The sequence below is a fragment of the Eretmochelys imbricata genome, chromosome 11 (assembly GCF_965152235.1).
Source record: "Eretmochelys imbricata isolate rEreImb1 chromosome 11, rEreImb1.hap1, whole genome shotgun sequence".
Classification (NCBI taxonomy): Eukaryota; Metazoa; Chordata; order Testudines; family Cheloniidae; genus Eretmochelys; species Eretmochelys imbricata.
The window spans coordinates 56,086,493-56,103,276 of NC_135582.1; the positions used below are offsets into that span (position 1 = coordinate 56,086,493).

The 16,784-nt window shown below is 41.0% G+C and overlaps 1 protein-coding gene across 1 annotated transcript in view; it reads right to left on the minus strand.

The window, feature by feature from the left end:
- The window catches only part of DNAH7 (dynein axonemal heavy chain 7), a 294,918-nt gene that overhangs the window by 102,744 nt on the left and 175,390 nt on the right, over positions 1-16,784 (minus strand). Inside the window, exons 38-42 of the mRNA XM_077829629.1 lie at positions 15,154-15,280; positions 9,783-10,002; positions 7,955-8,827; positions 3,342-3,571; positions 1,911-2,241 (exon numbers count right to left, since the gene is read on the minus strand). Coding sequence (XP_077685755.1) covers positions 1,911-2,241; positions 3,342-3,571; positions 7,955-8,827; positions 9,783-10,002; positions 15,154-15,280 — 1,781 coding nt within the window. The remainder of the gene's footprint in view (positions 1-1,910; positions 2,242-3,341; positions 3,572-7,954; positions 8,828-9,782; positions 10,003-15,153; positions 15,281-16,784) is intronic.

Here is a 16,784-nt window from a genome sequence, read left to right on the forward strand (position 1 = left end):
AAACTATTTACAAAATATATACATATGTATTTAGAGGTTGAAGAATAAAGGAAGACTAAGCTTCTGACACTGGAGGTTCCAACCCAAGCCAGGAAGCGGAAAGAAGGAACATGAGAGGCAGTTGGTCTGCTATACCCTTTATCTCCTCAGTTGGAGGCACAAGCAGAGCAAGGGTACCTGTGCAGACCAATAAACGCTCCTTTCAAAATTATCTGATTCTGGACAAATGGAGCGCAAAGTGCACCAATAGTGAAATACACAAGGACCAGCACTCAAAGAAGAATGTTGTTTTCTTGGAATTATTCTCAGCCACATGGATTTACTATGGAAGGATGGCTTTCACTAGAACCTTTATACTGACACAGAGTGAGAGATCCTTTCCCCCATGCAGTCCTCTTTCCACTGGGCAAAAGGCCTGGAGTGTTATAAAGGGGCATTACAAGCCCCAGCTCTGGTTGGAAGAGGATTTCCCTAGCACAGGCACTGTGCAAGATTGCCCTCCAGGAGCCCTTGTGCAAGTCCTGGTGTAGTAAGGTGTGTGTTGGAGACAGAGTCACTGCCTGCAGTACTGCAGAAATTCCAGACACAGCGGTGGCCCAAAGAGTGGCTGCTGTCATTTAGACTGACCCCCAGGCAGTGCTCCCTCTAATTTCTCCCACCCATGTGCGGAATGAATTTTGTTATGTGTACCAATATGGAGGTGGTGTGTGACACATCACCTTCATATTGGTGCACATAACAAAATTCATGTGGTGGGGGTGGGGCCAAAGGGTTCACAGTGTGGGAGAGGCTGGGGCAGAGGGTTTGGGTGGGCTGCAGGCGTGTGAGGGCTCTGGTTGGGGGTGTGGGCTCTGTGGGGGGGCTGGGGATAAGGGGCTCAGGGCTGGGGCAGAGAGTTGGGGTGCAGGGGTGTGAGGGCGCTGGCTGGGGTGCGGGCTCCGGAGTAGGGCTGGGAATATGAGAGGTTTGGGGTACACGAGGATGCTCCAGGACTCCCCCCAGCTCTCTCTCCCTGCAGCAGCACCTGGACTGGGAGGGGACGCCTCTCCCCGCAGCTAGGGCTTCAGGATAGGTGCCCCAACCCCAGCAGGTCCGGGCCAGGGCTGGGTTCAGGCCAGGGGAGGGGCACTGTAGTAGGGGCCAGGCCGCGCCTGGAGCTGAGCTGGACCGCTCCAGCTGCGACTGCGGTGGGGGCCGGGAGAGGAGGGCCGGGGGAGGGGTGTCCTCCTCCAGCCGCAGCGGTCCTCGGGCGGGTTCCCTGAGCGCCTGCATGGCACTATATAGGCTGCGGCCACGCAGGGAACATAGCCCCCAGAGTTATATAAGTTATGTCTGGGGCCTCTTTCTTTCCAGCATCAGAGCAGCTGGGGAGGGCATAAAGATGGCATAAAGCCACCTTACCCCTCACTACCTCCCCTTGGGCTGCAAGTCAAAGGTGTAGCACAGAAACTCAGCCTCTGTTTCTAGTCTCTGAAAGGACAGATATCTATGTGAATATATCGAAACAATTACATGGCAAGTATGCAGTTTTGCTGAGGAAGCAATCAGGAAAATTCTTTTTAACTTGCCATTTGTTGATTCAGAATATTATTATGATTATGAATTTTAAAATGACTAGTGAGAAATGTTTGATTTTATACCTCCTGAGCATATAAGTGTTATAGTTCACTAGCTTATGTTATAGCTGTCCAAGCAGGGAATGAAAATAAAAGAATGCCTTGATTTTGAAACTAAATGTTTTAAGAAATTTCAGATGCTACAAAATTATGCAACTTTTAATTCAGTAACAATGTGAAAACTGACAATTAATAGCAATGTAGCATATTCAAATTTTCTTTGAAGGCAGACATGGTTTGTTTTTGTTAGTCTGAATACCTGGTCAGTGTATAAATACATATAGTTAGCTTTACCTGTGCAGTAAGAGTGTCAAGAGCAGCCAGAGCACTTTCCAGAATCGGCAAGGCTTGTGCCAAATCAGCATCACATTCATCTTTGATTGCTTTTGCAGCCATAGCTTGCTCATTCGCCACAGCTTCATCAGCTTTCACTATTTTTTCAGTTTTAGCTACCTCCAAGGACTCCTTTTCAATAACCAGCATCATTTCATCAACTTGTTTGCTAGCTTCCTTTAGCTGAGGCTGTAGGGCTTCCAGCTCATACTGCATCAAAGCCACCTGTGATGCAGCAGAATTCAGTTTCTCCAAGCCAACTTCATATCGTTTTTTCATTTTCATCACCTCACTAAAAGTAATATCAAGCAGTGCTTAATTTTACAGACATTTTTATAAATATATTATCAATTTTTCTTGGCCCCATTCCCCAAATTTCTAATTTCCCACCATTCTTGAAATTTAAACACCATGCCATCTTGTTTTATTTGCCCATCAGACGGTGCAATATAGTGCTTGTGCCTGATTCTCATTTACACTCAGACTCCTTTATGCTACTTCAGTTATGTGCAAGCTTCTTAAAGGTATGAAAAATGACAAGTGAGTGATCAAGGCTGGATTTACTGTAAGAACAGATGTGGAGGCAGGGTGACAAGATAAAAGACAAGAGTGGGAAAGTAGATGGGTGCAGAGTTATGAAGGCCCTTAGGAATGAGAAGTTGGAATGTGATGTGATATGATGGAGGAGGAGTCAGTAGAAGGACACAGAAGGAATATTATTTTAATAGCTGTGTTTTATATGGAACTGAGGGGAGTAATCTGTGTATCAAGAAGTTCACAGAGGAGGTGGTTGCATTAGTCAAGAGGAAATAATGAGGTTCTGGACAAGTAGGAACTGAACCTTCCTACTCTTTTCACTAAGACATGAAAGAGTCTTCTGACGGTAATGACTTTCAGTCACTACTGACCTAGGCACACTGGTGACCTAGAGGAATATCCCTAGATTTCTGCATGACTATACTAAGTCCCTGAGCCCTTTTATTTTCCCTCAGAGCTTACATACAGTCTCGGAGACCTAAAACTCCACCCATCATGAAGGAAGGGAGTGTCTTTATACCGCAACTCAGAGTTACTCAGTGATATTCACCCTGCAGAACAGATGTAATTTCTAGGGTCTGGAACTGCATCAGAAGAAAAAAAAATTGATATTTTAAAGTATCAATAGGCATCAACTTAATAATGAATATTAGAACTGGCCTAATGGAATACAAGAATTAAACTAGGTCTAACTTGCTCTTTAGTCCACTGAGTGCAAATGTAGCCAAGAAATGGCAATCTAAGTATTCTTAACTTTTTTTATTAGTTTAGCTACACAAATTAATTACATGTAGAAAATAATATTTTCAAGGAACTTTGGACTCCCCTATCAAAATGCATGTTATATATCCTTACGTGCGTTTCTTTTCCAGTAAGGTTTTGAATGTGGAGATTAATTCCAGGTATGAGGTAGGTGTAACATAGTTGTGCCTTTGAAGCTCAGTATGGAACAGGTCAGACAAAGCAATGGTAGAAGTGTGAAAGCTTTTACACATATCAATACAGCCTTCGCGTGTTGCCTCTGACATTTCAATATCTTCCAAGAAGCGAGAGGCAACAGCTTGCAATGCATCTTCAGGCCATGTCTAAATTGAAAATAAACATAATATTACTTCACCTATCATACAAATAGTTATTACACGGAGAGTTTTTCATTTCTACGTTCACATACAAAAGGAAAACCTAATATAGAACAACTCTAGTGTTCTGAAAATCCTTCCCTCAATATGAAACTTCAGAAAAATGAGGCTTCAAATAAGTAGGGTGAGTGCAATGCAGGGCACACAGTATTGCCATAGACGATCTGACCAACCTTTGATTAAATGGAAGTCAGATAATTGGGGCTTTACTGTGAAAAATGAAAAGACTCAAATTCTGCCTTTGGTCATGATGGACAACTGCCACTAAAGTCAAAGAGTTGCCAGGGCTCAACCAAGGGCAAACTTTCCCTCAACTCATCCAATAAGCAAAAGCACAGTATGTTACCAATTTGTCAGAATATTATTAAAATAAACACATATATGCTCTCTTCACATAAACTTTCCATATAAAGAATGGCTATAACATTATCTAATGAAAGCTTATTTTCATTATTTTTGGAGAAAAAAATCCTGAATTTTTGTTTAATCATCAAAATTTACTGCAGAGAACAACTGCTTTGTTGTTTCTATAAAAAGTAAAACAGTCTTTTAAAAACGTATTTAGTTTAACATTTATTTCCAAAACTTGTAAACCTGGATATAAAGCAAATAAACAGAATTCAAATGTAAACTGGGGTACAGAAGAACTCTGAAATACAGTTGCACTTTGAAAAGTGACTCCATAGAAGTGTCATTGTGGGATTCTTGGTTAATTGTTTTTTCACTGATTTCCATATTACCAACACTGAGTTTACAAGTAAAAAATTGTCTTTTTTCTAACTGCTAACACTACAAACTCAATCTGGGCCCTGCAAGTCCATTTGGGTTCTTTCCTTCTTGAACATCATTGTCCAAATACAGATTTTGCTAGCCAAATTGGGCTCTCGGTAAAACCCCATTTTTTTCAAATTACCTCTGTGCAACCTTCAGTGGGTTTACAAAGGTGTCACCAACTGGAGCTTAGATAACAATACTGCTGAGAATGCACAAGAAGGAATAATACTCTCTTAGTAATTTTAACTCTTCATAGCTAAGAGGTGTAAAAATAGTAAAATCTTATTTTAATTACTACAATCAAAGGATATGACTGACACACAGGGAGACAGCTTATTAAGTAAAGAGTTACCATGTTTACAGTCACTTTTCAGATCAGAATCATACTTTAAACCAACAACTGCAAAATTGCATAAGAAAATGCACACGATAATACCAATACATTCAATTATTAGACTGAAATATGAAAACATATTGCATTACACAGAAGTCTTGCTTTCTGAGTATATCGAAGTTGGATACTATCCTTTATTAAGATTTATTTTTAATTTCATTATTATCATGAGAAAACTAAACTTTTAACTTTTATAGAGGGCCCAGTGCTTACCTAGCAAAATGAAGAATCTCAGAGGAACTTACCATGCTGATATCAATCAGTGCTTACACTTTTTGCTCTACAGATTGTGGAGGAAGGATGTGTGAATGACACACACTATTTATGCCTCACTTGTATCTGTGTACATAGAATTTACAGAATTTCTATTGCTCTAAACCTGATAAGACTAACTGATAGATTAACTTTATACATGAGTTGTTCCATTGATTAATCACACAAAAAATTAAGCGTGTGTGCAAGTAAGGCTTTTCAGGATTGTTGCCTATATGTGCATGCACCCTGCAGTCACAAGTTAAAGAGATCTAAATACTAAACAGTATTTTGATGTGAATATTTAAAAATATGTTTTCAGTGGCAGATCTGCAAGACAAAGTTACGACAATCAATTCTGGATTATAACTCTTGATTCGTTGCTTCTTAGAATATAGTAGGTCATAAATGAAGCATGTTGAGTTTGTCAGTGTCCAGCACAACACTAATTAAAAACATTTTCAGCAACTTGTTTTTGTTTGTTTGCATTTAAAAAAAATATTCATATCAAAATATCAGTAAGCATTTTACAGAATTCCATAAATACCAAAATTCATAAACCACTTCTCAGATGTTAATATGTGATTTATCAATTGACTGCAAGCTCGCAAAATTATTAATAAGGATTTCAACTTAAGTGCACTCGTCACTGTACATGCTTTGTTCCTTACCAACAGTAAGACTCTGTGCTGGTAAATAGGATTCTGCGAAAAGTCTATATATCTACTTGTGTAAATAACTGGTGCTAAAAACTGAAAAATAAAGAAATATCTTCATTTTTACCCACACTTTAATTTAACTGTAGTAAACATCCTGAGTGGCTTTTTAATTACTCACCAAAGTGAATATTTAATTCATTTTAAATGGTTTTTCACCACTTCAAAAGGTTGTGAAAGATGCTTTGCCACTAAACTTTCTCTGGGATTCAGGGTGAAAGAATCCCACCTCCAAAGAAAACAGGATTTAAGTATTTTTAAAGATTAGTCAAAAGCTGCCTAGAATTTACCGTTCCTCTCCCTTTGAGCTGTACAGGTGTCTTAATATAACCCAAGGACTGGAGAAACTTCAGAAGGCTGCAGAGCTTCAAAGAGGGAGAAAGGGCAGGATCAGGCTAGGGAGCTGAGGAATGTGAAAGATGGGAGCTTATTTGCATGAGCTCTCTCCCTCCTCTAGACAGCTTGGAACTCCCTCAAGTTCTCAAGAAGAGGCGGGAAACAAGAGCTATATCTAGCCAGCTCTTCCCTCTCCCTCAAACCTTTTTGGGGGAGCAAAATCCTTTGCTCCAGGAGGGACTTTTTGGCCTGAGGGCCACATCGGGTTTCCAAAATTGTATGGAGGGCCAGTTAGGAGAGGCGTGGCCCGGCCCCTGACCCCTACCCAACTGACCCCTATCCTCTGCTTCTCGCCCCCTGATGGCCCCCCTGGGACTCCTACCCCATCCAAACCCCCTGTTCCCTGTCCCCTGATGGCCCCTCCTGGGACTCCTGCCCCATCCACCACCCCCTGCTCCCTGTCCCCTGACCGCCCTTGGACCCCCGCCCCTGACTGCCCCCTGCTGCCCCATCCAACCCCTCCTCTCATTCCTGACTGTGAGAAAAAAGTAAATAACGGAAAATTGAAAGACGATAACTGGATAAAAACCTTGAGTCTAAATGCCTCTGATATTAGAAGCTTATTGAAAGTTAAAAAAAGTGATCCTCCAGTAGGGGTCATTATGACCTATGTTTTTTCTAGAAGTTAGCTATAAAAAGTTTAGATAATAGAGTGTACTTTGGAACAGTCCTCTGAAGCCATCTTGAGAGACGTTTTTTCTGACACCTTTTCTCCTCAGTGGGTGAGCAACTGGCCACTGTGAACCAGCTGTTAATTACTCAATACTGTTCCAGATGTTAGGTAAATATCTGGGATGTTCTAAACTTATTACTTATGTCTGTGTGTGCTTAAATCTAATAAACTACAGATTTAGATAGAGCACGCTTACTTGCATGAATCTTTTATCAGACGGAATTGCTCTGTTCCCACTGATTTATTCCTGACACTGCCTTATTTATGCTCAAATAAATTGGTTAGTCTCTAAGGTGCCACAAGTACTCCTTTTCTTTTTGCGAATACAGACTAACACGGCTGCCACTCTGAAAACTGCCTAGAGTGAAATAGTTAAGTTACCACTGTTGGGGGTTCTGAAAACCCTGGATAACAGTTATGGATCAGCATTCATGTTGCACTCCCCATCAGTACCTGGCCCAAGCCGGGGAAGCTAATGATCCAACCAGCGAACCAAATTCGGTGGTGAATCCCAGTCATGTGCCACCTGAGGCACACTGCGCATATGCTAAAAAGACTGGCTATAACTTACCCTCTTCTCTTTAAAATGAGGCTCAGGGATACAGCTATGCATTTTAAGGATAGCATAAGTCTGAATTTCCTAACTTGTATGATCAAATTTTGAACCTTACTGTTACATATCATATAGATAGATTATAGTAGTTTACAAGTTAGTAGGGAAGAAGGTCATGCTTGGGACTGGGAGATTTCTCTACTAATTCTTGCCAATCCATACCAGACCTAAACTTTTTTGGGCACCTGGCAAATCATCACTGAGATTTTGCAAGCTGAGTAAATTGGATAGGTCATTCTCTAATTTCTACTGTACTGTATTTACTCAGATATTAATCTCAGTGATTGTGACATTCTGGGCAGAATCTTGACCTTATTTACACCCTGTGCAATCCCTCTAAAGTCAGTAGGGCAGAGTATCACCATCTAATTCTAGGAAAATCCAGAAAATGTTTTAACTTTTAACAGAATTAAAGAGCAAACTACTTGACATGAAAAGAACTGAGGCCATATTTTGAATAATGCATTTGTGGTGTCCCATCAGAAAATGTGTAAATAGTAAATAACTCTACCTGAAACCAGTCAAGTGTGCAGCAGTTAACAAGAGCTGGAAATTTTCGAAGGCGATTACGAAAAGCATCTCCAATGGGACTCATTGCCAATACCACATGGAGCTGGTCTCGGCAGCGATCAATGAACATGTTAAAAAGGGCTATGGGGCTACCATCAGTTTGCTTTGTTTTATCTCGCTGGCGGTCTATCTGACGCATTCGTTCACAAATTTCTTGTTTCTCATCTAGTGCAAAGAGGTTTGGTACTTCCCCCGCATTTAGTAAGTTGTTAATGTCTTCTAAAAATGACTCCTTCTTTATCTGAGAATCAGTGAATAAGAAAACTCCTTGCATCTCACCCTCAGTAGATTTCCTTAGGATGACTTTTAAGTCTTCATGCCACTCATTGTTACCATAGCTCTTAGATATTTCAACCTGGAAAAGTGTATAATCAGCCATATGTGCTGCTAATCGAGTGAGGGACTGCCTGCCACTGCCTCCAACACCAACCAGAAGGGCATGGCTGCGAGGTTGTTTCAGGATCCGTGAAATTCTACAGACATGTTCAATAGCAAATCGGAACAAGACAAGTTGCATAGGTTTTTTGCTCATGTTATTAAATTCTTCCAAGTGGCTCTCTACAACTAATCTCAGTGTGTCCACATCCTTGATCTCCCTATAGTTGGTGTCCTCTCGTTTGGGGTCATGAAAGTCACAAAACATCAGGCTACGTAAGTCATCCTCTTCCACCTTGCCATCAAAATTGAAGTCCAGGCTCTGGAAAAGTTCATGAAAGTCTTCATCTAAATGACTTTTCACTACTTCTTGGATATAACCAACAAGCCAGGCTCGATCTGCATTATCCACTAAGCGATCATAGTACACTCTAAGAACCTGCATAATAAATAATAATGTCATAGTTTTAGTAGTTGATGCTAGCATTCTGTTCATTTTATACTGGCATTAATCTAAGTGAAACACACACACACACACACACACACACACATAAAAAAATGGTTTCAAAGTGCAAAGTCTCTTAAATTTCAGCACAATGAAAATTAAAATAAATGTTCAGAAGCAACTGGAACAGTTGATCCTTTTATCTTCTAAATGAAAGCTAAGCTCCATGTGGGAAAATAAAACATTTTCCACATACTATATGCATACTTTAAATATATTAATTGTATTCTGAAGACATTTTGTAAAGAGTGGCAGGTGTCACTATCCTTACTTTTATGTAAAGTCAGAGAGACCAGACTTGGTATATTTTTGCTTTTTCTTCCTATTTCTAAATAGATGAGTTAACACTACTCCTCTGATCAGTTAGCTTGTGATGTTATCATTAGGGGAGAGGTAGTTACAGTTGCTGAAGATTCAGGAGTTTCTACTGAAGAAGATCCACAGGGAGAGAGGAACAAGAACATGTTCTTTCCCCACCCAACCTTCCCATGACCCTGGCCCACTGCTGGCTCTCTCTCCACTGACTCTTTGTTCTGCCATTGGGAGGGACAGGAGAGGAAATGGAGGTAGGTACACTGTGTAATAACTTATGGCAGGAGATGTCGTCTGGATAATTGTGAATGGAAGGAAAGGAGCCCACAATACATTAAGATGTGGTTCATACTTCAAACAAGTATGCATAAAATCCCATTTCTAGCTAGCAAAAAAAACCTTATGACTATGGCATCATTACATAGCTATTAGTCATAGGTCTTACATCATAGCTGTGATATAAGATAATTCAACTAAATTTTATTACTAAAGAAAAATAAATGTCTAAATCCAACTTTGACTGTTCAATTATTTATCATAAATATCATATACAATTTATTACTAATATGAGATTTACCTCGTGAACCCAAAGACGTTTTATCATTCCTACAGATTCTGTTGTTTCAGGTCTTGACAGACATACACCTTGAATAACGCGGGAGAAATCACGGAGGTTGAACAAGTAGTGAGATTTGGTGGGAGTGGGCAGCAGATTCTTCATAGCTTCTTTATACACTGTCATGGTACCATTAATAATTTGTGGAGTCAAGTCTAAATATTCGGATGTGAAGTTATAACTGACAAATTAAAGAAAGTGCTAAGAATAAAATGATTTTCACAGTTCCATCATACTAAGGATATATACTTAAATACTGATTCACTTCTCAATGCCAATTTTAAGTCTCAAGATAATACTTTCTTATAGACAATCTTATAAATTCCACTGCTCTTGCTGGATTAATGGAGTTTCCAGTCAAGTCAGCTTGTGAATCAAAACTAATAATTGTAGAAAATATTGAGGATTCAACCACTTTCTTTTTCTTATTATTATTGTGGTACTGAATGCACCATTATAATCAGGGCTTTCCCCATTTTACAGTACATCTTGCTGTTTCAAATAGCACCTAGCTGAAACTTTCATAAATTGCCCTGTAGTTTGAGACTTCAACCTGGTTTGGATATGTGAATATCCTTTGCAGTAAGTTAAACTTATCATATTCAAGGATGGTAACAATCCAATGAGCTTCTCCTCCCAGGACCAAAGTGCTCAAGGTAACAGGGCAGCTTCTGTGCTGCTACTTTTAGGGGACACAGCAGAGAAAGTGCAGTCCTGAAGAAGCAGGCACAAAGTATCTTTAAGCTAATTGACTGGCAGCCATTGTGGCCCCTGCACACTGCTAGAGCAGCATGCACAGGCTTCAAAGCATGCTATAATCAGGCCTCACATCTAGATATGCCACTGACCTTATGGCAAATGACACCCACTCTGATTATCTGACATCTCTCTGTTACAACTAAGGCACCATTTGAAGTTACTGGGCCATTTACATGAAGAAAAGTAAATCTCACCTCCAAAGAAAAAAACTTATTTGCTTGCTTATAAGGCAAAGATAATTAAAGAGAGCTTTGAGAGGTAGAAAACTATTTTATTTTTTGAAAAATTCAAGATTTTCCCCAGAAAAGGAAGTTTTCCATTTTAGCCCAAGAGGGTTATTTTTGTTTGTGAATATTATATATTTTCATTTTGTATAACATCTGCAAGACTCTGCAGTACCAAAAAAAATAAGTTATATACTTGTACGGATGCGTTGTCCATATACATTCTCCATATCTAGTTGTACACAGATGCCTGTGTGTTCAAGATCAGAGTCTTTTGGTCAGCAGTGTCCATTGCTGCCACACATGTGCCATGAATGTCCTTCTTGTGCTCTGCTGAGGGAATATAGAGTGGAGCAGGCCAACTGCCCCTCAGTTCCTTCTCCAACACAGAATCTGAAGGCTATAGGACTCAGAAGCGGGTGGCAAGGAGGGAACATTGTGAAATATGTTTATGAAAATGGGAAACATCTCAAAGAAATTCAGTTACTGTACAGATAAGTAACTTTTCTTTCTCCTTTCTTTCTCCTGTCCATATACACATTCCACTTTTGATGATTCACAAACACTAGTCAAGGGATGGTAGCTTGGAGTCTAAGTGAATAAAGAACAAAGCACAGTTTTGCTGAATGTATCATCTAATCTAGAAGTTTCAGTAATGGAACAGTGTTTCATGAATGTGTGCACAGACTCCCAGGTGGCTACTTTGCAAATATCTATGATGGAAATATTTCTCAAGGATGCTGTAAGAGCTCTAGTGGAATGAACTCTGAGGAGGATCCAATTTTCCTATTTTGTAATAGGTTCTCACACAGTTTACATTACACTACATCTAGGTAGTCTTTGAGTAGAAACAGGTTTCTGTTTCATAGACTCACAGACTTTAAGGCCAGAAGGGATCACTACGAGCATCTAGTCTGACCTCCTGCACATTGCAGGCCAGAATCTCACCCACCCACTCCTGTAATAGACCCATAACCTCTGGACAAGTTACTGAAGTCCTCAGATCATGATTTAAAAACTTCAAGTTACAGAGAACCCACCATTTACACTAATTTAAACTTCTCTGCTACTGCCATGGATAATCTCAGTGTAGCCCTAAATGGCTTTGTTCTTTGAAAATAAAATGCCAGAGCCCTTCTGGTCTCCAAAGTATAAAGATTAGCCTCTCCTTTGAAAGAGTGAAGCTTGGGAAAAAATATAGAGAAAAGGACCTGTTGGTTGAGATGAAAATTAGTGATGACTTTAGGAAGGCACTTTGGATGTGTTCTCAGAGATACCATGTCTGCATAAAAAACAGTATAGGGTGGCTCTGCCATAAAGACTTGAATTTCATCAACTCTCCTTCCTTATTTGATTGAAATTAAAATTCCAGTTTCATAGACATGTATAACAAGGAACATGTTGCCATGGGTCCAAATGGTGGGCCCATCCGGGCAGATAAAAGCCAAGTTAATGTCTCATGGAGAGAGTGGTTCTCTGATGGTCGGAAAAACCTTGACAAGACCCAACTCCTCAAAAGCTTATATACAGTCAGGTGAACAGTCAGAGTTTTTTCTCCCCATTAATGCATTCGAACTCTATCTTTTCCCCCAGGAGCTTCACTAAGTCCCCCTGGATCAACAAACATTGCAAGGCAGCATCCACAATTCCCCTTTGGCACCTCCTTCTCACCTTTATTGAGATGGTAGTTGTTTTCATTTTTATCTTTCCTTGAGAGTCCCAATCCATTTGCACAATTCTGCGAACCCACATTCCACCTTGGGGAAGTCTTGTTTTATATGTCCAGGCCTTCTACGTTGATAACACACTTTCCCCCAATTCTCTAAAAGAGTGCCTTTTGCCTTCTTCCTCTTATTCTCCAGGCTTTTCAATTCACCACTCCTCCTTCTCAGTTCTGGACCCGTAAGTGGCCAGACCTCTCTGCTGCACATTTACTGGGGATGTGCAGCTCCCACAAACAAAAAAATTATATCAAGTATGTTCGTTGTTAATTGCACCCTTGCATGATGGGTAGTACTTATATCTGGTGGATTTAGGATTGGCCATCTCTAACCCCTGGTACCAGGAGAGGATTTTTTAAAATTCCTTATTGAAAGTAAACCTATCAAATAAATTGCAAATAAATAAGGTAGGCAATCTTACTATGAACTGACTATGGGGATAAGAGTATTTACAAGTGTGACACTCTATACCTGGGTGGGTAGTCTGTAATCCCCATATTCATCATTTATATATAATTGTGATATTTCATATAAAGCATACCATGTAAGGTATCATGGAAAAGGTTATGATCCACTGAAAGCCGTTGTTCTGTCTAGACATGTATATCTCTGAAATTATGAGACTGTGTTGTATGGCTGTCACTAAAATATGCTGTGAGTTGGGGAATCACCCAGATATTAGATCCCCAGAGATAACAACAAGGGAGGTAACCAATGCCTGGTGGGGTGTTGAACAACCATTAATAGCCATTGTCCAGCAAGGGAGTTACAATTCAATGACTCACTTGCACAAGGACACACCAGGGGAATTGCTCAGCCTCATCCACAAAACTCAGCAATGTTCACAAGACATGCCAGAACTTGTGTTCTCCAAGTACATGGACTGAGGATATAAAAGAGAGGACAGAAGCCACATGGTTGGTCCTGTCTCTTCCCCCACGTACACTGAAGGCAAAGAGAACGCTGGAGATGAGGAGACTGGTCCCCAGACTAACAGCAAGAGCCTGTGCATGAAAGATTGCACCCAACTTGCAGTATCCAGAGGGGTGAGAAAAACTGCTTAGTCCAGATATGGCCTAGTCTATTAAGGTTGAGAATTTAGACTGCATGCTTATCTTTTATTTTCCTTTGGTAACTACTCTGACTTTTGCCTATCACTTATAATCACTTAAAATCCATCTTTTGTAATCAGTAAACTTATTCTAATGTTTATCTTTACCAGTAAGTTTGACTGAAGTGCTTGGTAAATCAGCTCAGGTTACAAAGTCTGGTGTATATCCACTTTCCATTGATGAAGTGGTGAACCAATTAAGAAAGAGTCTTGAGCAGTGCAAGATGGTATATTCCTGAGGTACAAGGCTGGGCGCTGAGGGAATCTGACTGGTGCCTCGCTCTGCGTGATTTTTGGGTGGCTCTGGGAGCATTCATGCAATCTAGCTGGGTGTGGGGCTCCACATATGGTTATACTGAGTGGTAACAGCAACTGGAGTGGTTTGCTACTTGTCACCAGTAAGGCATTGTGAGAGACAACCCAGATTAGTGAGTTAAGGGGGCACAGTGGTCCCACAGTCGCAGGTTGCATCCCAGAGATCCCATCAAAACAAAAGTTAAGGTAAGTAAGCTAGTAATTTGTAGGAAATGGTCAGCAAGCAGCTCTGTCTTATAGCCTGAAGCAATGAGAAGGAACTGAATGGCAGTTTGCCCACTCTGGACTACATGCCCTTGGCACAATACACAAAGAGACTCGGGGCACATACGCAGCCACCACAGACATTATTGGCCAATAGACTCTGATCTGGAGCACATGGGGTGTATGCACACCACCAGAAGTGGAATATGTATATAGACAACATATCTCAAAGGAGAACCCTCAATTCCCACAGAAGTGGATGCTCAGTATTTCACAGGATCAGACCCATAGTGAAAATTGGTATTTAAACACAGGTCGAGTGTTAAGAGACCTGAATTAAATAAAAGAAGAAAAATACTTTCACAAAAAAGCCCCCCCAAAATCCATTTTTTCTAGACAGTGTGTAAATGAGATACTAGTAGATGAAATTCAGATTCAACAATAATTTATGTTATTGTTATTTTAATTAATCAAAAAGTATACTGTAATGACAATTAACAGATGAATTTTTCATTAGAATTCTATTTTCCACCAGTTGACTAACTTTCTATTTTTATTGACTTCTGACAGATACTAAAATGTTAAAGAAGCTAATAGTATTCTAAGTTATAATTTGCTAAGAGTGGTAAGCATAGGTGAGGACTAATATAATATATTACAGAAAATCTTAGGTTCTTAGAATAATCACTAATATGACTGTATTTTTATTTACTTTAAATTGAAATAATATTTTCAAAACATCTGAATTAACTGAAGCAACATGAATGATTCTAACACACAGTGAAAAGCTTAGATTTATGAAGAGAAATATTTTCCATAGGAGTTTCCTAATAAGAAGCCTTGTCATAAGAAATACTGAGAATTTGTCAAATCCATCGGAACCACAGATGCTCAATTCCACTCCAGAACAGGATCCTAGAAAGGTATTTTGGTAGACTTTCCAAAGACACAGTTTAAATATTTACTTTAGCCTTTTGCAATATACAAAAGTTACTTACCAAGTAGAGAGATGCCAGTCTAAAATTCTAGAGAAAATCGTATACATGGAATCATCATCAAACTCATTAATAGTAACTGTATTGAAATGTCGCAAGTATCGAGGAGTTATTGGGTTTCGGCCACCACCTAAAATGTGAAAGCACAAATACTGAAAATAAAATAAAGAAACTAGCATTAAGCTATAAATATTTAACACTTTTCTACTAATCATCCTGGGTCAGATTCTACCACCCTGATTCACATTAAAAAGTATCTTAACTCCAAGAATAGTCCCAGCGACTGCAATGGGACTACTGGTAGAATAAGGTACTATCCAACCTGAATGAGGGCATCAGAATCTCGCTTTCTGAAAGTGAGAATAGTCTACAAAATGCATATTGTCCTATTCTAAGTAAATTTTAAACTACTTTAAAAGGTGTTTCTTACAGAATCATATAAGTGTAGGACTGGAAGGGACTCAAGGCAGGACTAAGTATCATCTAGACCAGAGGTGGGGAACCTTCGGCTCACAGGCTGGATCCATCCCGCTGCTTAATTTAATCCGGCCTGCAGCAAGTCTCCGCGCAGTGGGCCGGAAGCCCCGAGCCTTGGCACCTCCCGTAGCTCCCGGGAGGAGGGACGATCAGGGGAATTCCGCGTGCTGCCAATGGACATGCTGGCCGCTTCCGGGAGCAGGGAGTTTGCCTTAGCCCCGCTGTGCCACCGACCAGGAGCCACGTCAGGTAAGCACCACCTGGCCGGAGCCCATGCCCCGAACCCCCTGCTGCACCCTAACTCCCTCTCAGACCCCGCACCCCAGCCGCACCCTAAACTACAGCCCTGAGCCCCCTCCCACACCCAAACTCCCTCCCAGACCCTGCACCCCATCCATACCCCAACCCCCAGCCGAGCCCCCTCCTGTACCTAAACTCCCTCCAAGAGCCCACACCCCTACCCGCACCCCAAACCCCTGCCCAGTTCGAACCGCCCCCACATTCTGCACCTTAACTCCCTCCCAGAGCCCACACCCCTGCCCCAACCCCTGCACCAGGTCAGAACCCTCTCCTGCACCATAAGTCCCTCACAGACCCTGCACCCCCACCTGCACCCTAACCCACTGCCCCATCCGTGAGCACCCTCCTGCACTCCAAACTGCTTGGCCCCAGTCTGGAGCCCCCTCTGCACCCCAAACTCCTCATCCCCAGCCCCTCCAGTCGGAACCCTCACCGCTTCCTGCACCCCAACCCCCTGCTCTATCCCAGAGCCTGCTCTCACACCCTGAAACCCTCATTTTTGGCCTCACCCAGGAGCCTAAGGGAAGCCCCAAACATTCACAACCCTCACGTGGCTGTGTGTCGCCCACAACTGATTTTTTCTGTGGGTCAATGGCCTCTGATAGAAAAAAGGCTCCTCACCCCTGATCTAGACTATCTCTGACAGGTGTTTGTCTAACCTGCTCTTAAAAATCTCCAATGACAGAGAGTCTACCACCTCCCTAATTTATTATACCCTGACAGTTAAGTATTTCCTAATGTCCAACCTAAATCGCCCTGGCTGCAATTTAAGCCCATTGCTTCTTATACTTTATTCAGAGGTTAAAGAGAACAATTTTTCTCCCTCCTCCTTGTAACAAATCTTTTATGCACTTGAA